This window comes from Rhinatrema bivittatum, chromosome 14 (genome assembly GCF_901001135.1).
Source record: "Rhinatrema bivittatum chromosome 14, aRhiBiv1.1, whole genome shotgun sequence".
Taxonomy (NCBI): domain Eukaryota; kingdom Metazoa; phylum Chordata; class Amphibia; order Gymnophiona; family Rhinatrematidae; genus Rhinatrema; species Rhinatrema bivittatum.
The window spans coordinates 35,488,656-35,511,200 of record NC_042628.1 but is presented as its reverse complement, the minus strand read 5'-3'; the positions used below and the strand labels follow the sequence as shown (position 1 = coordinate 35,511,200).

The following is a 22,545-nucleotide window of genomic DNA, read 5'->3' as shown; positions in this document are numbered from 1 at the left end:
TGCCCCAAAGGGGGCTCTGGTGCTGGGAGGATTGCGGGAGTCAAAATCAGTGGCGCCAGGAGAAAACCAACATCAGGAACGGAGTCTGGCTGCTCCGGGGCAGGCAGAAGAGGAAGCAAGATGGCCATTGTTCCCCCTGGGCTCGAGGTGCCTTCCCTGCCTGGGAGGCAGCTAGAACATAGGCCTTTGCGGGAGAGCCGCGATCTGGGCTCCCCGCAGGCATAGCATAGCGCCGGGCGTGGCATCGGAGGGGAAATCAGGGCCTGCAAACAAAAACCTCCCTATGGAATAGCAGCAGCCACAAGTGGGGCCTGTGCTGGCAAAGTAAGGCAGGGGGAGCACAGAGGAATGGCACCTCTCTGTGGGGACTGCTCCGAGGAAGACGATGTCCCAGAGCAGCCGGCCGGAGGGGGAGAGTTTGGACCACCAACGTGCACTCCAGCCGGCAGAAAAGCAGGTAAGAGGATTCCTGTGAAGAGAAATAACAGAACTTACCCCAAACCAAGCTAAAGGTAAAACAAGGAGGGAGTACCCAAGTTCTGACTGCAACTTTCACAGAATGGAGGAGAAATCCTACAGAAATCCTCTAAGTTAGAAAATCTTTTCTTTTTTTTTTTTTTTTTTTAACAAAGATCCATCCCAAGATAGAAAAGTTAGTAAAACAAGGGAAACCGCAGGTGTGACCTTCCTCTGCTGGAGTCAGTGTAATACTGAAGGGACGAAGAGGGAGCTCTAACCTATATAAGGGGCCGTCGTTACAATTTTGCTCTGACTCCATCTGCTGGAAGGGGTACACAACCCACTGTCTGGACTGATCCGGGTACATACAGGGAATGTGGGTTTTGCACCTCTGCCATCTGCTGGAGACAGAGTAAGACTGAGGGACTGTGGGTGGCACCTTGGTATATATGGCAGGGTTGTTTTGAAACCCAGGTGTCTGGACTGAGCCGGGTATGTACAGGGAATTTCCGTTCCTGTAGTACCACAGATCAGTCCAGACTCCTGGCTTTTATCTCCCTTCCAGCAGATGGAGGCAGAGGAAGTTTCGCAGCCACTGCCACATAAACTGATGTGCCACCTGCAGTCCGACAGTATTACTAAGTAGCCAAACAAAAATAGCAAAAAACTTTTAATAAACTAATGTAACAATATCCCCCAAACAAGCAAAGGAAAGGGGAAATTTTATAAGTGAGAACTCTATCTAATTTTGGAACTTTAATTGTAAGGACTAACCAGAAACCTGTGCCATTCTTCAGACTCATTTTAGTAAACAGATTGAGCGAACTCTCCAAATCTCCTCTCTCCCACCAGGCGGGACTTTGGACCGATCTGTGGTACTACTACAGGAACGAAAATTAGCAAGTAAGAACCAATTTTCCTTTCCCTGAATGTTCCTAGATCAGCCCAGACTCCTAAGATGTACCAAAGCTTCCCTAACCGGGGTGGGATTGTGAGTGTCCCGCTCGAAGAACGCTTTCACCAAAACTGCCGACATCCGGGGCCTGGACGTCCAATTGATAGTGTCTGGCAAAGGTATGCAAAGACTTCCAAGTAGCCACCCTACAATCTCTTGCGGCAAAACTAGCTGACATTCTGCCTAGGAGGCTGCCTGGAACCGGGTAGAATGACCCCTTAATCCCCTCTGGGATAGGATGACCATGACATATGTATGTGGATCCAGTAGCCTCCTTCAACCAACGCGCAATCATGGCCTTTGATGTCTTATGACTCCTTTTCGCACCACTCCATAGCACAAAAAGGTGATCCAACAATCTGAAACTGTTAGTGACCTCTAGATACTGTGACAATGACCTTCTGACATCTAAACGTCTTAATACTTTTGCATGAGTGCACCAACCTCCAGATTTGGAAAAAGGCAGAAGCTCCACTGACTGACTTAAGTGGAACATCAAAACCACCTTTGGCAGAAAAGACGGAATCGTTCGCAAAGAGACCCCGGAATCTGAAATCCGCAAAAAAGATTCCCTACATGATAGGGCTTGAAGCTCTGACACCCTTCTTGCTGAATAAACTGCCACCAAGAAAACCACTTTAAAAGGTGGCCCTTTTAAGAGGCTCAAAAGGTGCTGCACACATGCCCTTGAAGACCAAGTTAAGGCTCCAAAAAAGGCACACCTTATTAACAGGGGGGCGCAAATGCTTCACCCCTCGAAGGAAATGTACCACATCTGGATGTGCCACTAGGGTTGTTCCATGAATCTTGCCTTGTAAACAGCCCAGGGCGGATACCTGCACTCTTAGGGAACTAAAGGACAAATGTTTTGTTAGGCCTCTTTGCAAAAAAGCCAGAATCTGCGCCATCATTGCTTGCCAAGGATCAACCCCTTGCTCCGTATTCCAAGACTCAAAGACCCTCCAAACCCGGACATACACCAAGGAAGTAAAAGGCTTTTCGAGCCTGCAACAGAGTAGAAATAATACCCTCAGGACATCCTTTCTTCCTTAATCACCTCCTTTCAAAAGTCAAGCTGCTAGACAAAAGTGATCCACTTGATCTGAAATTATGGGGCCCGCCACCCTGATGTAGCAGATTTGATAGATGGCCCAATCTTAATGGGCCATCCACTGCTAGATTGACCAAATCTGCAAACCGAGGTCTTGTGGCCACTCGGGAGCTATGAGAATTACCTTTCCTGGATGGATCTATATTCTCACAACCTTGCCCACCAGAGGCCATGGCGGAAACACGTAGATCAGAATGTCGTGTGGCCAAGAAAGAACCAGGGCATCGACCACTTCCATTCTATGCTCTCTTCTGTGACTGAAGCAGCACGGTGCCTTGGCATTCCACTGAGTTGCCATCAGATCCATATGAGGCATGCCCCATCTGCAAGTAATGAGGCGCATTGCTTCCTCTGATAGCTCCCATTCCCCGGGATCCAATTGTTGCCGGCTGAGAAAATCTGCTTGCACATTGTTGGACCCTGCTATGTGAGAAGCCGCAATCAAGGCCAGATGCTGCTCCGTCCAGTCCATCAACATCTCCGCTTCCTGAACAAACGCTTGACTCTTGGTACCACCCTGGCGATTGATGTAGGCCACCGCCGTCGCATTCTCTGAAAGGATTGTGAACGGACAGTTGCATAAGAGAAGTAGAAACTCCTGTAGAGCCCACTGCACCGCTCTCGTCTCTTGGCAATTGATGGACATGGACGCTTCCTCTGCCGACCATTGGCCTTGCACAGACGGCTCCCCAACCGGGGTGGAGCTTCTGTAGCCCTCTGCTTGGGGGAGTACTGCCCTATGGTCTTCCGGGCCATAAAGGCTTCATGCATTAAGAGAATAAACTCCATGGAAATGGGAGCAGGACCATGAAAATCCCCCTCCAGAAGGTCTGGCACCTGCTCAGACTGCCCCTCCTGGCCCCCCCCGCCCCCCCCCCCCCAAGCATCATTGGGGCTGGAATCTGCTGGAGACAGCGCTGGCGGGACATCCCCTCCCCCCTGCCGTCCTTTCTGCAGTCGATGCGAAGGTTTTCAAAATGGCCACTGTTCCTGCGCTTAGCAGGAATGGATCGGCAGCCTCCTGCATTGCAGCGGGTGACCTATCAGGCCCATGCTGCCTTAAAGATGCCGCTGCAATCACTCTCAATGTACCCTCCCCCACCAGAGAGGCATTGGGAACATTGGCCGGTCCTTGACAAACGTGAGCTGAGCATCCCTGCATGCAGTACAGCAATTCCCTGCGCGGCATGGCTTGGCCCAAACCCCGATTGCTCGGCACATACCCAGAGAGGAGAAGGGACCTGGACAGCTGCAAAGAACATAAGAACATAAGAAAATGCCATGCTGGGTCAGACCAAGGGTCCATCAAGCCCAGCATCCTGTTTCCAACAGTGGCCAATCCAGGTCATAAGAACCTGACAAGTACGCAAAAACTAAGTCTATTCCATGTAACCATTGCTAATGGCAGTGGCTATTCTCTAAGTGAACTTAATAGCAGGTAAAGAAAGGAGTCCCCTAAACAGCTTACCTCCTCTTCCACCACTGACAGGGACAGTCGAATGAAAAAGAAGCCCCTGTCATACTCAGTTTTTTTCTCTCTCTCTCTTTTTTTTTTTTTTTTTTTTAAACTTTACGACAGAAAACAAGTAGAACACTTTCCTGAATGAAGGTTGGCAGAGGCTTCCTTCAATCCTCCTGTAGGTGAGGGAACTGGACCCACCAGCTTTCACATCCGGTGTGATTCAGGGAGAAAATTAGGGTCCCCAACCCCTGCTCGTCCTGTCCTACAACCAGGAGGGATGGTCCCACCAGGACCTGGCAACCACCTGGGAAAATAATCTCCTTCTCTTACTGCTCTTAAAATCCTCTTCTTACTTCTAAACTGTTTTTTTTTTTAAACTCAGATACAGAACAGCAAGTTTTGCACCTCCTCCATTTGCTGGAGACAGAGAAATACTGAGGGACTGCAAGTGGCACACCAGTTTATGTGGCTGTCTGCAAAACCTTCTCTGTCTCCATATGCTGGAAGGGAAGCAAAACCCAGATCTGGATACATACAGGTAACTGCTTTTAAACAGACTGGGACAAAGCAACACACAAGTGAATCCAGCCTCCTCCCCTAGGTGCAGGATGCTTTGATTGTCAAGATCTGCCAATTAAAAGAAACCCTAAACTTTCAGAGAGCATGTTTGTACTGGAAAGAATGGCAGCATGTATGTGTGTGAGTAAAAAGGAAAAGTGTGTCAGAATGAATGTGTACTGTTTAGGAGAGGGAGAGTGTGTCAGAGTGTGAGTGAGACACTGTATGTATTGAAGAGGGAGAGAGTGCATGTTCGTGCAGAAAATGGAAACATTATTTCTCAATAGCCTACAAAATTCTTTCCTCCAGCCTCTACGTCCGACCTAGTCTCTCCAGGGTTCCTACCTCGTGTCCCCTGAATATTCCTGCAGCTTCAACCAAGTTAGCAGATCAGCTGGTTGGGTGTCTTTCAGGTCAGAAAGCTCACTGCAGAGGGAGAGGGGAGGTTTTAAAAAGAGCTCCTACCTTGGGGAGGGTGGAGGTTTTAAATCGAGCAGAGAAATGTCTGTACGAATCCGGCCGGATGCTGGGCTCCACATGACGTTCTCTCTTCATTTTGGTTTCTGACAGACAAAGGAAAATTATGTTCTTAGGATTCCTCAGAAAATAACAGTGTTAAACTAGGCCTGTAATTAAATTGATCCAGTTACAGGATTCCTCAGAAAATCGTAAGTCAAACCTGATAGGGAAAACCCCCTCCCAATTTACAGGAGATCAGGACCGCAGGTTATGCTCTCTCATCTGCTGGAGTCAGAGATATACTGAAGGATCGCAGGGGGCGCACCAGGGTATATGAGTGGTGCCTTTTCAGTTTCTCTCTGACTCCATCTGCTGGACGGGAGGCATAACCCAGCAGTCTGGACTGATCCTGGTACGTACAGGGAAGGTGATTTAAAAAGCCTTGGTTGGTACGGATAGGATAATGCTGTGAGAAACACAAGTTGAAGTCCTGGACAGCATTCAAAGGGTGCTGCTGTGTGTGAGTTAATGTAGTTTGACTCCTAACTAGAACAGGGCACTACTAAATGGAAGCTCACTGGTATCAAGACAGCACTGCTGTAAGGAAGATCACACTGCAACTTTCAGTTTTAACTGGAGAGCCCCTAACCTGAATTAGAACAGCAGACTGGGAATCTCCCTATCCCCTTCTGATTCCTATTCTATTAGCTCTCGCACCATTCTACACCTCAGTGTAGGCTATCTACCTCTGATCAAGACAGACAGATCCAAAGATCAGTTGGCCATCTGTCACTGTGAATGGAGGCCACCCTCAGTGGCCACCTATCCCTATGAATGAAGACCAAGTCCTTAATGGCTGCCTGACCCTGTGAATGGGGATGGAGACTGATCCTGTGGCCATAAAAAAGAAGCTCCATCTCATATTGGCCTTGATCCCGTTGATGTCAGCCTTCCCTTAGATGCGATCTCTCGTATGATAAGAGAGCAGCACTGTTTTACCTGTCCATGGCTGACTGTGATCTCCTGAACCTCTGTGAGCTGCTGCCAGCTGTGGGACTAACACTGCTCCCCTGTTTGCTCCATGCTCGATGACAATCACTGAGTGCTCAGTGTCCCTGGCTGCTGCTGCTCCTCCGTTCTCCTTTGCAGCTGTTCCCTCCTCTTCACCGGACTCTGAAAGAAGATCTGCAGAAAAATGCAAAATCAGAAAGTCTCTCAAAATGTCAATTTCTAGCATTCGCACACTGCCTCTTACACCTTCTGCGCGCTATGTTTCTGCCCTTTAACTCCAGCTTACATATTCCTCGCTGATTAACCATCACCAGATACGAACATTCCTTGTACTCTATGGCCTCTCAGCAGGAACAGAACTCACGGCCTGATCTCTCTGCTCTGTAACCAGGATATATGGATCCCCCCATCCTGGCCAGTAATAGGTATTGGGGGCAGAGAAAGTGCGGGTGCTGAAGAAGCTAGATAGAGAAGAAGATAAGATCTTAGTGAGGCGAGGCAGAGAGAGGAGAGTAAATGCCGAGGGAGGCAGAGAAGAAGGCAAGAGCTGGGGGAAGGAGCAGAGATGAGAGTAAGTACTAGGAATAAAGTGGGATAGATTCCAGAAAGCAGTTTCGGTCACAAGCAAGTTAAATCGATTAAACTAGTAGAAAGCAGTTATAGAAAAATCCCTCTGGTGTCTGCTCCTTGCATAGCAGGGCACCTCTTCTCACCATCAAGTCCTCCTGGGTGTATTGGGCTGATATCCAGGCGTGGAGGGGAGGACAGCAAGGGGACTGGTGCTGACTGGCGTGGCATCCCACTGGTTATAAATGTGGAGTCCCTGTTCCTATCCTCTGTGCCTGTGCCTAGTAACAAAACAAAGCAGTGGTGAAGGGCTCAGCTTAAAACAAAAATTCAGCCAGAACCCAAGGCGTGTCCTTGACATGACTGGCTGGCAATATCAGCAGAAAATTATTTCTGGTCCTTTACTACGCGCCAGGAGGCTAATCACGAAAAAAGTAAACTTCCCTGATCATTTTATTTCCCAGAATAAGTTTTAGTTATCTGTAAACCGATACGATGTGCAAATGGCTATCGGTATATAAAAACCTATAAATAAATAAAAATCCTACCTAATAAACGAAGGATGACCGACGTGCCGCAAATGCGCAGTAGAGACCAGCTCTACCGCGCATGTGCGGGCGAGCACGTCGGTCTGAGCCAGAAAAAAAAGAAAAAAAATGGCGGCGTCCAGTGGCAGCGGCGGCGTCGGGAGGCAGCGGCGGCGGCGTTGAGTGGCGGCGGCAACGAGGGAGGAGAGAGAGAGGGAGGGACTGAGTGAGGGGAGGAGAGAGAGGGAGTGGGACTGAGTGAGAGGGAGGGAGAGAGTGGGCCTGAGTGAGAGGGGGGACTGAGTGAGGGGGGAGGGAGGGAGAGAGGGAGAGGGGGGGAGAGAGAGAGAGGGAGGGGAGTGGGACTGAGGGAGAGGGAGGGAGGGAGTGGGACTGAGGGGGAGGGACTGAGAGGGGGAGGGGGAGGGACTGAGGGAGAGGGAGTGGGACTGAGGGAGAGTGGGACTGAGGGAGAGTGGGAGGGAGGGAGAGTGGGAGGGAGGGAGGGAGAGGGACTGAGTGGGAGGGAGGGAGGTAGGGGGTGGTGAAGAGGGGGAGGTGAGAGACAGAGGGATGTAGCCCGTTTTAACGGGCTTAACTGCTTGTAAATAAATAAAATAACTGGCTTCATTGAGCTTTCAGCTGACAAAGGCAGCATTTTGTTTTATTTTTACTTTTTTTTTTTTAATGACATCACTACTACTACTTATACTATGTGCAGAACCTGTAAATCCAGTATTCCTCTGTCAAAGCCTAAGCGGAACAGAAATAAATATAGCTAAACATTTAAACAGACTATTTATATACTAGAAGTTTCAAAAAAATAAAAATTTGTTAAAGAAGTTCTCTCTTGAACTTTTCCTTTATGATTTTTTTTTTTCGGAAGGGTTTCTCGACTGGTGTAGGGATAAAAAGGAGAAAATTCAGAAGTATGCAATGTTTCCAAGGAGAAAAGGTTCATGTTAGAAACTCACCAGCTTCGGGAAACACAGAAGAGGAGCCACTGTCGGAAAGAAAATACACGAGAATTAAACTGAAGCGTATATCACAACCCAGAGACAGAAACAAAGGGAGACGCAGACATGCCCCGTTCGTATTGGACACCTGTGGAAGAGGACGAGACCCAGACATAAACCACTTACTCTGCCTTCAGAATCTCCTCTTTGGCTGCAGCCAGAAAGTCCCAGATAAAAATGGCATCTCCAATGCTGATAACGCCCTGCTGGTCTGGGGTGAAGTTTACTTGCTGTACTGGCTCCGAATGGCCAATGAACACCTGAGAGAGGAAGAAGTGCAGAAAGATTACTGAATAGCGATGGTGACCCACAGCTACCTCCCAGTTCAGGGGCAGCGGAAAGCCTTTTTGATTGAAGGGGGGGGGGGGGGGGGGGGAGTCAAGCCAACCTACCTCTGTCCCATCCCCCCACATCATCTTCTCCCTCTTTGTCCTCCTGTCCTCCACCCATCTCTCTTCCCCATCCCACCACATCCTCTCTCCCCCTACCCTTCCACATACTGTCTCCCTCCCCCTAACCCCATTTCATCCTCTGCCCCTACTTCCAACCCTCTCTCTCTTTTCCTCACTTTCCTGTTTCCTCCAACCTGAGACAACCAGCAGAGATTACAAAACCGCCATCCCCTCAAGTTGGCCCTTGCGTTTTTAACCCAACGATCCCCTTTCCCTCTTCCTTCTCCCGCTTGTGCTGTTCAGCCGCAGGAGGTGAACAGTGGGGCCTTGAGTCGTGTCCTCCTTCTCTACCAGCTGGTCTCGACTGTTGCTCCGCACTGCGTGGCTATAGTGTCCCATGTAATTCAAAGCAGCAATCAAACCCAGGGATGCAGAGGGAAGAGGAAGTGTCCTGCTGGCCATCAGCGTGGGAGGCAACTGAAACGCACTGCTGGACTTCTGCTGCCTACTGGCCCCCAGACTCTCAGATTTCCTGCAGTGATTCTGCAGGAAGGGCCAGATTTTGCATCCCTGCCTGCAACACTGCTGTACTGCCTTGCTCAAAGTTGGTGAAGTCCATACCTATTTTTGTGTCCCACCCGGTTTTGACGTCTAGATCCCAACTCGCAAGTATACGACACAAGAACCCAGTCAGACATGTGCCCATCCTCGCAGTCACAAGCAAGGCCACGCAAATGTAATCCTCAGGGTGGACGCGTACAGACAGGCTCTCCCCGTAGATTACCTGGGAATTGATGTCCTTCTTCATATCATAGTCCCAAACTTTAACGACTTTATCGCCAGCTGTCAGCAGGAACCTGCCGTTCTCACTTACTGCCAATGACGAACAAGATGTTCTGTGCACTTGAGGCACCTACATGAAGGACAATCATCGCTCATTATTATAAGAGTGGGTGAGACAGGAGTGAAGGGGTTGAGAATAAAAATGGGAACATAGCAAGAACCCAGGAGGGGACTTCTGCCTGTGTTAGTAAGCAGAATTTTCTTTAACAACCTTATGGGCTCATTTACAAAGTTGGGTTAGGTTGTTTACTGTGTACTAGTAAATGTTGTTTACCATGCGAAAATGGTCTGATGCAGGGATAACATTAGCTATCTGAAATACCTCACGTTATTCTTCCTCCAGTACTTCATGTACGATAATGAGCTGATTAGCATACTAATAAGCTCATTAGTAACCGAAACCATGCAAATCAAATAACGATGCTTGCCTCAGAAATCACAAGCCGTGTTATTTGTGCTGAAGTTAGCTACGACTCAAGAGTCGCGGGTAACATCCCCTGGCAGCACCAGGATGCCAACGCACATCCTGATGGCCCTATGGCCCCAAATAACTCCCCCACCAAAAGTGCAGAAAAACACACCAGGGATCTCCATAGACCAGCCTGTCCCCCTCCCCTGAAAGTGGTTACGTAGTATGAAAAAAAAAAATAAATTTTTTTTCAAAGTCCATGGCACACTCTGCCGCCACCCCTCCTCTTAAACAGTTAATTAGCCCTCCCCCCTCCCCCGGGGACCATGCCCCCTGTCCCCATTTTAGCCCGCCTTTCGGGACATCCTCCTCTCACTTACAATTTCAGCCCTAGTAGTATAGTGGGGGGGCCCAGAGTGCCCCCTGGGTTCTGGGCCCGGCTTGACCACTTTTCAAAATGGTACCAACTGGGCAAAGGCATGGCTGGGCCTCTCCAGGCTCCCACTGCACCCCCAGGGCTGAAACCGTAAGTGCGGCGGAGGTGGCAAAGATCTGAAGAGTGGGGAGTGTGAGGAAGGCAGGGTTTGCCATGGACCTTTAACATTTTCCTTTTATTTTGCATGATACAGCCACCTCCAGGAGTGGTGGGTAAAGGGGAGACCTCTGGGGGAATTTCCTGCACCTTGGCGGGGTGAAGAGTTATTTGGGGCAGTCAGCCTTATTGTGGCGCTAAGTCCCAGGGCCATCACTGCAGTGTTTTGGGGCCTCTTACTGCCATGGTATTTTTCCCAATAATATTTTACCGTTGGGGAAAATACCACAGGATTCACAAAGTGGCAGTGCAAATTATATTTATTTAGACATTAGACATCGTTCCATGTGTAGATCACAACGGTTTACAAGATGACATTCATAATTATAAATTCAACAGACGGACAAACAAAAACAAAGTGATTGGTTACGATGTTGGTATTCGTATGTAGCTGTTAAATTTCCATATATCTAAAAACGGTTTCTGGGACATACGGAATTACAACTAGGACACCAGGCAAGGAGTGTTGGTAATCTCAAATAAAATGGTAGTTTTCACATCTTAGTTTGTGGGTCAAGAATCTTGCTTTCTTTCATTTGATTTATTCTTCATGATGCAATTCTCGTTTTTTTCCTTCTAGTCATTGTGACTATGTATATTCTGAATTTTTTTTTAATTATATGCGTTTTATGAAAAGCCATGTTTTTAATTCACTTTTAAATTTCTTTCTATCTGGTAATATACGTAGCGTTTCCGGTAGAGTGTTCCAGAGATTTGGACCTGCTAGGGAGAACACTCGCTCTCTCATTTGTGTCAAATGAATGTTGCGAATTGTAGGCATATTCAGTAGTCCTTTATTTTGGGATCTTAGTGTTCGTTTAGGATTGTAGCTGTAGCGTTACTCCTGGCACTCCACCACTTGTAAGTCCCGCTGTATTTACCCTTCCGAGAAGAATACTGCAGCTAAGTAAATGAAGCTCTTAATTCATTTTATTATGTTTTCCCATCGTACTTCTCAACTTCTACAATGAAAGCAAGAAGGAATATCCACAAGCCATTTTCAGGAACCCTTCCAAGCCACTGGAGAAGTAGCCAGTGGTTAGAGCAGTGGGCTACAAACTGGGGGTCAAATCTCACTGCTGCTCCTTGTGACCTTAGGCAAGCTCTGTGGGGCTAAGGAAATGCTTACCGTCCCTGAATGTAATCCACTTTGATGTGCTGAAAAGCGGAATATAAAAAATAAATTTAAAGAAAAAAAAAACCCAACCCTTAAAATGCAGACTATCAAAACACCAAAGAAAGTTTGATGGTCTACCTGGGTTGCTCACCCTTTCCCCATAATCAATGTTCCCCTCCAGACCAGGATTCCTGCTCGCTGCCTCCACAAAAACTTGAACTCCTGCCCTCCGATTGCTGCCTCACAATGACTTAAGAATCAATCCTGGTGCAGGACCATGCCGCTCTGTGCCCTGGGAACACCAGAGAGCAAAGCTGTAGATCTGTAACGGGTGTTCTCCATTAACAGCAGAACAACCAGTCACATAAGATGGCAGCGTCGTCTGACGGCACCATGTCAGTGCTCTTCTCTTCTAGCCCAGAAAGTGCTTTTCCTTGTCTGGTCATACGCGGATGTTCTCGTGTTGGCGTCATCGCATGTCTCCCTTCAGTCTGTCTGCTACCTGCGTTCAACTTTCCAAGGAAGAGGGAAGGATTGTATAGCTGATTGTTCTGCTGTGCACGGAGAAAACCCGTTACAGGTAAACAACTTTGCTTTCGTTATGGATAAGCTAAACAAACCGCCACACAAGATGAGACTCCCCATCTGAGGGTTGCTGTTTATTTCATATTCTTTCTTTTGCAACTTGTAGCTCTATTGCAGGAATTTTTTTTTTTTTTTTAAATGCTGCTGAGTAGAGATCGGCCAAAATTACTGTCTGCTCAAGTTTCCTGGTACAGACAATATGTTACTGCCTTTCATATATCTTGTATCGAAGTAGAGGTCAAGGGGTCCCATTTTCAGCCCCAGTGCTGCTCACCTCGTTGCGCCACTGAATATACCCGGGATATTTCTGGGTCCTGTATTTCAGATTCAGATGTTATGGAATATGGTGTTTTCCATAATTTTGTCTTAACCTCCAAAAGAGCTAGTTGAATGGGAACAGCTTTGTACTGTTCCAGAGGTTGAATACATTTAAGAAGCCTTTTAGTTCTGTGGTGTTTTATCCTCCTTTTGTAAATTGAAAGGAATTGCCTCAGACATTTTTTGCATAGAACCAGAGTAGGTGTGATCTTCTGGTGGCACTGCCGCTGTGTTTGGTTCGGGTGATGGGTCCGATGGAGTGTCAGGTGAGCGGGGTGCCCGATACGAATGCCACAGAGACATATGAATCTTCGGAATCCTCTCCAACTAAAGGGCTATACCATGGCGATCTTCTCCTTTCCTCCGTTGATTCTTCTGTATTGATTTCCGCTAGTTCTTTTCTGTCTTGAAATGTAGAGGTGAGAGCTTCGATTTTAACTACTCTCTTAAGCGCTTCAAAATTGGTTTCCTGATATTTGGCTCCTTGTTAGGTAGTTTGCTAGCATATGTTTTTCGCAAAGTCTGTCCATAGTTTTTGGACCAAATGCATGACAATCCAGATATGATGAGAGCAGGAATTTGAGCTCCTCCTTACTAGTCGAAGGTTCGTCTTTCAGTATTAGTACGGGTGTAATGAATCCAAATCTGTGTTCGGCGCTAGTGTCTTTATTCTATTCATTTTGTGCACCTTTTTGTCAGTGCTGTTATTGGGATATGAGGAAGTTTTGGCACCAGTCTTTAGTGCCAATGATTCTGCGCTGTTCTGCACAGATATCTATGTGTTTTTTCATGATGGGACAGAGAAGAAAATTATTACTTACCTGCTAATTTTCGTTCCTGTAGTACCATGGATCAGTCCAGACAGTGGGTTATGTCCCCAATCCAGCAGATGGAGTCAGCCCAAAGCTTCGAGGGGGCGTCACCATAAATACTACTACCCCCTCTGCAGGAGTTCAGTATCGAGTATATCAAAGCCCGAGTAAACCGAAACCCCCTGCTTGGATCAAGTTGAAAACAGGACGGCAACAATAAGCCGCTGAGAGATAACTGAGTAAACTGAAAAACCGACCCACCAACGGGTGGGCGGACACGAACATAGCGTGTCAACCTCCAAGGGAGTAAACAGTGACAGGGAAAACTGGAAACACGTAAGAACAAACAACAGCAGTAAGTGCACTACTGTAAATAGGAGACACAGCTGAACAGACTCAGCATCCACATACAGTCGAGCAGGAGTAGGCCCTAGGACCCAAATGCGGTGGGCGTCTGGACTGATCCATGGTACTACAGGAACGAAAATTAGCAGGTAAGTAATAATTTTCTTTTCCCTGTACGTACCTGGATCAGTCCAGACAGTGGGATGTACCCAAGCTTCCCTAACCCGGGTGGGATCCTGCGAGACCTGCTCGTAGGACCTGTTCGCCAAAATGTCCCTGGACGGACGAGGCGAGATGTAGTCTATAGTGTCTCGAGAACGTGTGCAACGATTTCCAGGTGGCCGCTCTACAGATTTCTTGCGAAGACACCGAGCGGCTCTCTGCCCAGGAGGCCGCCTGAGCGCGTGTCGAGTGTGCTACGATGCCGGGTGGGGGAGTCCGCCCCACCCCAATATAGGAGGCGGCAATGCCGGCCTTCAGCCATCTGGCAATGGTCGTCTTCGAAGCCTGAGATCCCTTGCGGGGACCGGACCAAAGGACGAAGAGATGGTCAGAAGTCCGGAAATCATTCGTAGCCTCCAGGTAGAGCCTCAGGGTGCGCTTGACGTCAAGGAGACGAAGAGATCGCGGCTCCGACGAAGAGAACGATGGAAGTACCACCGTCTGATTCACGTGGAACGCAGACACCACCTTCGGAAGGAAGGAGGGGACAGTGCGAAGTGAAACACCCGAATCGGAGAACCTGAGATAAGGTTCCCTACACGACAGGGCCTGCAACTCCGAAATACGCCGAGCGGAGCAGATGGCCACTAGGAACACCGCCTTGAGGGTGAGATCCTTGATCGTCGCATTCCGCAGTGGTTCAAACGGAGGTCCTGACATAGAGCGTAGTACCAGATTGAGACTCCACGAGGGACAAGGATCGCGCAGTGGAGGCCGCAAATGCTTGACCCCCTTGAGGAAACGGGCGATGTCCGGATGTCGCCACAGAGATCCTCCGTCACGCAGGAGAGAGCCAAGGGCGGCCACTTGAACCCGAAGCGAGTTGTAGGCGAGCCCCTTGTCCACCCCTGCTTGCAGGAACTGGAGGATCTGAGGAACAGACGCTTCCGAGGGTCTTGTGTTCAGGCCGGTGCACCACAGCTCGAACACCTTCCAGACCCGCACATAGGCCACCGACGTCGAGGTCTTCCGAGACCGCAGCAGCGTGGATACTACCGCCTCCGGGTATCCCCGTCGTCGGAGGCGACGCCTCTCAAAAGCCAGGCCGCAAGACAGAAGAGTTCTGCCTGGTCGAAAAATACTGGTCCCTGGTGGAGGAGGCGAGGAAGATGTCCCAACCGTATGGGCCCGTCGATTACTAGGTGGAGAAGGTCCGCGAACCAAGGACGTCTCGGCCACTCTGGCGCGACGAAGATGACAGTCCCCCGATGAACCTCTATTCGTCGTAGTAGCCTTCCCACCAGTGGCCACGGGGGGAACGCGTATAGAAGTAGCTCGGCTGGCCACGGGAGCGCTAGGGCATCGACGCCCTCCGCCCCCCGTTCTCTCCGGCGACTGAAGAAACGAGGTGCCTTGGTGTTTTGAGCGGATGCCATCAGATCGAGGTGGGGAGGACCCCACCGCCGAACGATCAGCTGCATGGCCTCGTCGGAGAGGGCCCACTCTCCGGGATCCAGGGTCTGGCGACTGAGGAAATCCGCCTGGACGTTGTCCACTCCCGCTATGTGCGAGGCCGCCAGGCGGGCCAGGTGCCGTTCCGCCCACTGCATCAACATCTCTGCCTCGAGCGCGACCTGCGGACTGCGGGTTCCGCCCTGTCGGTTGATATAGGCCACCGTGGTCGCGTTGTCCGACAAGACTCTGACTTCCCGATTCCGAAGGAGTGGCAGGAAGTGAAGAAGAGCCAGCCTGACCGCTCGGGTCTCCAGACGATTGATGGACCACGTCGACTCCTCCGCGGACCACGTCCCCTGCGTGGCGCTGCGGTCGCAGACTACCCCCCAGCCTACGAGACTGGCGTCGGTGGTTACCACTACCCAGTTTGGTAGATCGAGGGACACGCCTCGAGCCAGATTCTCCGGGACCATCCACCAGTCCAGGCTGCTCCGTGCAACCTGAGGCAGCGGGAGTATCACCTGGTAGTCCTGCGAAAGTGGTTTCCAGCGGGATAGGAGTGCCCTTTGTAGCGGCCGGAGGCGCGCAAAGGCCCAGGGAACCATGTCGATGGTGGAACCCATCACCCCCAGGAGCTGTAGATAGTCCCAGGAAGTGGGCGCTGGTAATGCAGAGAACCGCTGTATGTGCTCCCGCAGGGCGTGCGCCTTGTCCTGCCGCAGAAAAACCGCCCCCAGGCGGGTGTCGAAGGTCGCCCCCAAGAAATCCAAGCGTTGCGAAGGCACGAGGGAGCTCTTGGAGAAGTTCACCACCCATCCCAGGGACTGCAGAAACTCTATCACCCTGGCCACTGCCGCCTGGCCATGCCGGAAGGACTTCGCCCGTATGAGCCAGTCGTCCAAGTAAGGATGAACTAGAATACCCTCCTTCCGAAGGGCAGCCGCCACAACTACCATGATCTTGGTGAAGGTACGTGGGGCCGTTGCTAGGCCGAACGGAAGCGCCACAAATTGGAAATGTTGGTCCAGGATCTTGAACCGGAGAAGGCAATGGTGTTCTTGGCGAATGGGGATATGAAGGTAGGCCTCCGTCAGATCCAAGGAGGCCAAAAACTCCCCTCGGTGTACCGCCGCGATCACCGAACGCAGCGTTTCCATGCGGAACCGGATCACTCTGAGGGATTTGTTGACTTCCTTCAAGTCCAGTATGGGGCGGAAGGAGCCGTCTTTCTTTGGTACCACGAAGTAGATGGAATAGTGGCCCGAGCCCACCTCTCCGGAGGGTACGGGCACAATGGCGCCTATCTCCCACAGTCTGTCCAGCGTCGCCTGCACCGCCTCTCGCTTGATGGCCGCGCCGCAGGGCGAGAAGATGAATCGACCCTTCGGAGCGCGGACAAGTTCCAAAGCGTAGCCGCGTCCTATGGTGTCCAAGACCCACTGATCCGAGGTGATCCGTGCCCACTCCTCGTAAAAGAACGCCAGCCGCCCCCCAATCTTGGGGACGGCGGAGTGGGCGAGCTGAACATCATTGAGAGGACTTGGGCGAAGGTTGTCCCGCCGTGGAAGCGGGACGGGCGGGGCGGCGCCCGCGAAAGGAGCGAGACCAGGGCTGAGACCTGGGGGCCGAGGGCCGAGCCGCCGCCGGCCTATAACTCCTATAGCGCCTTTGCGCTCTGGCTCTGGTCCGGGAGGACGAAAACGCCCTGCTGGAGCGATATCTGTCTTCCGGCAGGCGATGGACCGCGTTTTCCCCAGAGACTTGATGATCTGGTCCAGATCCTCGCCGAACAGGAACTTACCCCTGAATGGCAGGGAACCCAGACTTGACTTGGAGGACGTGTCCGCCGCCCAGTTGCGGAGCCATAGCAGTCGACGTGCCGCCACCACCGAGGCCATGGAGCGGGCAAGGACCCGAAACAGATCATAAGAAGCGTCTGCCCCGTATGCCACCGCAGCTTCCAGTCTATCCGCCTGGGCGGCTTCTTCGGGTGGCAACCCCTGAGACGTGAGCAGTAGCTGCACCCAGAGAAGACTGGCTCGCTGGGCAAGCGAGCTGCACATCGCAGCCCGCAGCCCCACTGCGGAGACCTCGAAGACCCGCTTGAGGAAGACTTCCAACTTGCGATCCTGCGTATCTCTTAACGCTGCTCCACCTGTCACCGGAATGGTCGTCCTCTTCGTGACCGCTGACACCGCGGAGTCCACTCTGGGTACCTTGATGAGATCCAGAAAATCTTCCGGCAGCGGATATAGCCGTTCCATGGCGCGGCTACCCTTCAGAGCGGCTTCCGGGGCATCCCATTCCCTGGTGAGCAGCTGCAGGAACGACTCATGAATGGGAAAAGCCCGAGCCCTCGGGCGAAGGGCTGCCAGCACCGGGTCTCCCTTCTTCGAGGAGGTGACTACAGCGGGCGCGACGGGAGCTGGCGGGTCCGGCGGAGGATCGAGGTCCAATCCCTGAATGATCTGGGGGATCAGGTCATCCAGCTCTTCCCGCTGGAAGAGACGTAGCGTGCGCGGATCCTCACCTTCCGAAGTGGAGTCCCCTTGACCCGCCGCCGCTGGGTCCGACCCAGGGGAAGCTGGTGCCGACCCAAGGCCCCCCGAGCCCACCGGAAGCCGTGGTTGGCCGGGGGGCTGTGGGGCCCCCACGCCCGCCGGAGCGGGGGGGGCCGGATAGGAGGGCGAAGGTCGCGGTAGCTTGGGTGGTGGCGGATCCGAGAGCGCAGCCAGGTCCTGCAGGTAAGCCGTATGCATCATACGGATAAACTCCGGGGAAAATCCCGGTCTAGTCGGGGGGACCTCCGCGGGTGGGGGCCCCTGGGGACCCTGCCCCAGCGGGCCTTCCTCCGGGTCTGACGCAGGTATTAACCTCGGGGGAGAACCCTCCGAAGCTTCCTCGTCCCCCCGCGCTGCCTGGGCCCCTTCAGGGCGCAGCGCATGCAAGATGGCCGCGTTCCCGCCAGGAATGGGGGAGGGGCCGGCCCGCGCCGCCCGGGCAAGGCTGTCATGGAGGACCGAAGAGTGAGGGACCGAGAAGTGCCTTCCCCTCCGGGGAGGCACCGCGCGCAAATTCCCTCCCTGGAGACGCGCGATCCGGGCTCGCCACAGGCCGAGCAACGTGCTGGCCTCGGCATCCGGAGCAAATTTGAAACAGTCCCCGACAGCCCAGAACGCCTGGAAACCCGGGGGGGGGGCCGCGAGACGGATCGCCGCTGCGGGGGGGCCCTGGTGGCCTGCGCTACCCGCCGAAGAGAAAAACGGCGCCGCGGGGGGGCCTTCCTGGCCGCACAACCCGCTGGTGAAGATCAGCCCTCTCCCCGCTGCAGCCCAAATACAACTTGATCCAAACAATTTAAAACAAACCTACAGAAAACAGAGCCCCAAACAAGGGACGCAAAAGAAATAGGTGATAGGGAACGGGAGCAAGCCCAGATTCCACTACTCGCATCTGCTGGAGTCAGAAGATACTGAACTCCTGCAGAGGGGGTAGTAGTATTTATGGTGACGCCCCCTCGAAGCTTTGGGCTGACTCCATCTGCTGGATTGGGGACATAACCCACTGTCTGGACTGATCCAGGTACGTACAGGGAACAATATGTGCTATCCTTTGGCACTATTTAGCTCTGCTCTGATTTTTGTCAGAACCGAGGATTCTGCACTCTCTGGCGCTTTAGCATGTCTCTGCACAGAGGTTTTTTCGTGTGCTCTCTCTGTGCCGATAACTTCTGTGTGATTTCTTCGTGTTCGAAGATTCCCCCAACAGGGATTCTGCTTGTCTTTTATGATGATGCTTTGGTTTTCTTGACTCAAGAGTGGGTTTTTAAGCTCATATTTGAGCTTACGATCTCTATAAACTAACAGCCTTGGCGACATTTTTCCACAAGGCCCACAGGAACAACTGTCGTGTTCCGGGCTCAGGCATCTGAGACAAGTTGTGCTGATCAGCCAATGCCATCTTATGGTGACATTTCTCACATAACTTAAGAGGACTCTTTTCATTCGTTTCTACCAACCATCTCTGACTTCATCTGATGTTTTAGTCAAAAAGCCTGATAAATTTTGTAATAGTTTTCTTCAAAAAGAACTATGGCTGGCATGAGAGAAGAGAATACGTGACCGTTCGTAAAGCAGATGAATTAAGACTTAGGAGGGTTGCATGGTGACGCCAGCACAGGAACATCCGAGCATGCCCGAAAAAGGAAAAAACTATCTGGGCTAGAAGAGATCACACCACTGACATAGCAGCATTGGATGATGCCACGCTCTTGCATGGCAGTTTGTTCGGTTTATCTACGGAGAAATCTGCATGCTAGCTTCTTACCTCTCGAACAAGGCGTCCTGTTTTGGTGTCCAGCCAGAGGATCTTGTTGGCTGAGGTGGACACCAGTAGGTGGCTGCCGTGCATTGGGGAAAAGCAGACGCTCAGCGCACAGTCAAGACTGGCACTGTGAAGATCCAGGATGCTGATATCTATCCTCAGCAGCTGGTAAAGCAAGAGGGAGGCAAGAAATTGAATGAATGAGAGAGGAGGGTGTAACAGACTTATTACAGACAAATCTTTCATATGAGACTTTTCTACAGACAGGGATAGCTCCCATGGGACTTTCTCTACAGTTGAAGAGCCACCCATGAGACATCCTCAGTTGGGGACTCCCTGTAGCACATCTCCACAGACTGAGAGCCTCCCATGGAACATCCTTTCCCTTCTGGTTTACTTTAAGGTTTTAGTGTAGCTCAGTACTGAACTCAGTCAGGAGTGAGGTGCAGAGCTGAATATGGGGGTTCTCAGTCCTGGAACAGGTCAGGCGTGGTAATGAAGCAGTATAGGGAAAAGATGCATACATGTACCTATATTATAACATTGTGATCACAGCCACTAGTTTCTCATTTTCATTAAATTTCTATAAATAAAACATTACACAGTAGAAATATAAGGAAGCATCAGCTGGAGAGTAATCTCTGTGCTGCACCACTGATGTGACGCAGCACACACACACAAAGCAAAGGAATGAAAAGCCCTGAAAGAATGTGAGCTAAGACTGCTGAGTACCTAAACAGTACATCTGTGGTGCAACAAATCCCTCCGGCTTCTATTCACCTCATCCAGCGAATGAGCATCCATCACGGTCACCGTGTACTCCGACGGGCCCACAAAAGCCAGGAGACATCCATTGCTGCTGACAGCCAGGGCCCTGGGACCCAGCTCAGCATCTCTTGACGCCACATTACCTAACAAGAAAATCCAAAAGGTAAAAAGAAAATATTTGGGGGGGCAATTTGAAACAGTCTGCTATTCCGCAAAGTCCACAGGTAATTTTGCTGGTCAACTTTGCACCAAATTTTAAAGGGAAAGTATGTGCAGACTCTCTTTGAAACCTGCCTTGGTTCTGTTGGAATTTTCATGCAAAATAACACATGGAGATTTGAAAATCCAATCTATTCCTGTTATTTTCCAATTCTGCACAAAATTCATGTCTGGGAACGCCCTCCTCCCCTACGCGTGGGCTGGAAGGGCCATACCCACATTGTGGCACAATGCGAGCACTTTCAGGTGGACTGAAAGACGACAATTATCAGACAGCTGATTTATATGGGCAAATCACAATTTATCCATGGAAATACCTTTGAAAATTGCCCACATTGAAAATTACACAAAAAAAATACAGTCAAAAAGGAATCTCTGTGATCCTGGATTCTCTCTCAGAAGCAGGCACAGCCCACTGCTCCAAGTAAGTATCCATGTCATTGCATTCCTGGAGGAGGACACAATCCTGCAACTGAGAACTACTACAGCATGGATGTACTTCCTTGAGCAAGTACCAATGCAGTCACACAAGTAAAAGAAATTAATCTTTACCTGCTAATTTTCTTTCCTGTAGTACCATGGATCAGTCCAGACCGTGGGTTATGCCTTCCAGCAGATGGAGACAGGGTGCCCTATATTTACCTGGTGCGCCCTCTGCATCCATTCAGTATTAAGAATATCAAAGCAGAAATTGGAAGTGTACCAAACTGGTGAATGGATCAAGCAAAACCAAACCTCAGAGTTAACTATATTAACTATATTCAGGTTATATCAGATAGTACAAGTTCTTAAGTAAAAACTTGCAAATGGAAAGGACAAGCATTCAAGAATCTTTATAGTTCCTTCGAGCTGGCTATGTTACTGCACGGACAACCTCATAAGACCTCAGGGTGGGCGTCTGGACTGATCCATGGTACTACAGGAACGAAAATTAGCAGGTAAGGATTAATTTTCTTTTCCCTGTACGTACCTGGATCAGTACAGACCATGGGATGTACCAAAGCTTCCCTACATAGGGTGGGCCCTGGATAGCCCTGTTCGAATGACCTGGTTGCCAAACGAACCAAACACTGGTGGTTGTAGATTTAACCGATAGTGACGCACAAAAGCGTGCAACGATTTCCAAGTAACCGTTCTCAGATCTCCTGGGGAGACACCAATTGAGTTTCCGCCCAGGAAGCCACCTGCGACCGGAGAGAATGTGCTTTAATACCTTCTGGAGGCTGTCTGCCAGAACCGACGTACGCCAAGGTGATAGCTTCTTTCAACCAACGAGCTATAGTGGACTTAGCCTTATTCCCTCTTTTGGGTCTGCTCCAGAGGACAAACAGATGGTCTGACAAATGAAAATCATTAGTGACCTCCAGGTAGCGCATGAGAACGTGCTTAACATCGAGCCGTCTAAGTTCTATGGAGTTCTCTTCCGGAAACGCTGGGAGCTCCACAGACTGATTTAGATGAAACGCCGATACCACCTTGGGAAGAAAAGATGGTACAGTGCTCAACGAAACTCCCAAATCCGTGAAGATGAGGTAGGGCTTGTCGCCGACAAGAGGAAAAGGCGGCAAGGTTTGAAAAAAATTTAACAAGTCATGTGGAGATGATGAATCTAACCTTTCAGTGATCAGCACAGAAGCAATTATATTTGTTACAGTCCCTGAAGCAGCTATGCGAAATGCGCGTCCGAATGGATTTTGAGAACAATTGCCTTCTGAATGAAACAGCTTTATGAAGTGCGGTAGAGCCTCTGAATGACGCATAAGGAAGGTATCATTCCACAACTATTTTAGAATAAAACAAAAAATACAAAAATATACTATTGAGTTGAATAATAAAGGACTGGACCTATGATTAAGAGTGACCTGGTGCGGCAATACTTGAAGCGAAAATTGCTGGTATGCCCGCGGGTGTTATGATGGTCCTTAGTAAAAAGTAAAATTTATAAAAGGTTTGCACATTGCACATTGAAGAAAAAATTGGAATTTCATAACGTAGAAGAGTTGTTAATGCCCCATCTGTGAGAAATTAGGGTCACTGCCTCCTCCAAGAGCTCCCATTCTCCCGGGTCCACACGTTGCTG

At 50.3% G+C, this 22,545-nt stretch overlaps 1 protein-coding gene across 3 annotated transcripts in view; it reads right to left on the bottom strand.

The window, feature by feature from the left end:
• The window catches only part of WDR90 (WD repeat domain 90), a 206,217-nt gene that overhangs the window by 66,045 nt on the left and 117,627 nt on the right, over positions 1-22,545 (bottom strand). For all 3 annotated transcript variants that reach the window (XM_029576135.1, XM_029576134.1, XM_029576136.1), the window contains 8 exons: positions 20,259-20,389; positions 19,482-19,643; positions 9,302-9,430; positions 8,252-8,385; positions 8,084-8,112; positions 6,729-6,863; positions 6,004-6,189; positions 5,011-5,108 (listed from right to left, as the gene is read on the bottom strand). In XM_029576135.1, coding sequence (XP_029431995.1) covers positions 5,011-5,108; positions 6,004-6,189; positions 6,729-6,863; positions 8,084-8,112; positions 8,252-8,385; positions 9,302-9,430; positions 19,482-19,643; positions 20,259-20,389 — 1,004 coding nt within the window. The remainder of the gene's footprint in view (positions 1-5,010; positions 5,109-6,003; positions 6,190-6,728; positions 6,864-8,083; positions 8,113-8,251; positions 8,386-9,301; positions 9,431-19,481; positions 19,644-20,258; positions 20,390-22,545) is intronic.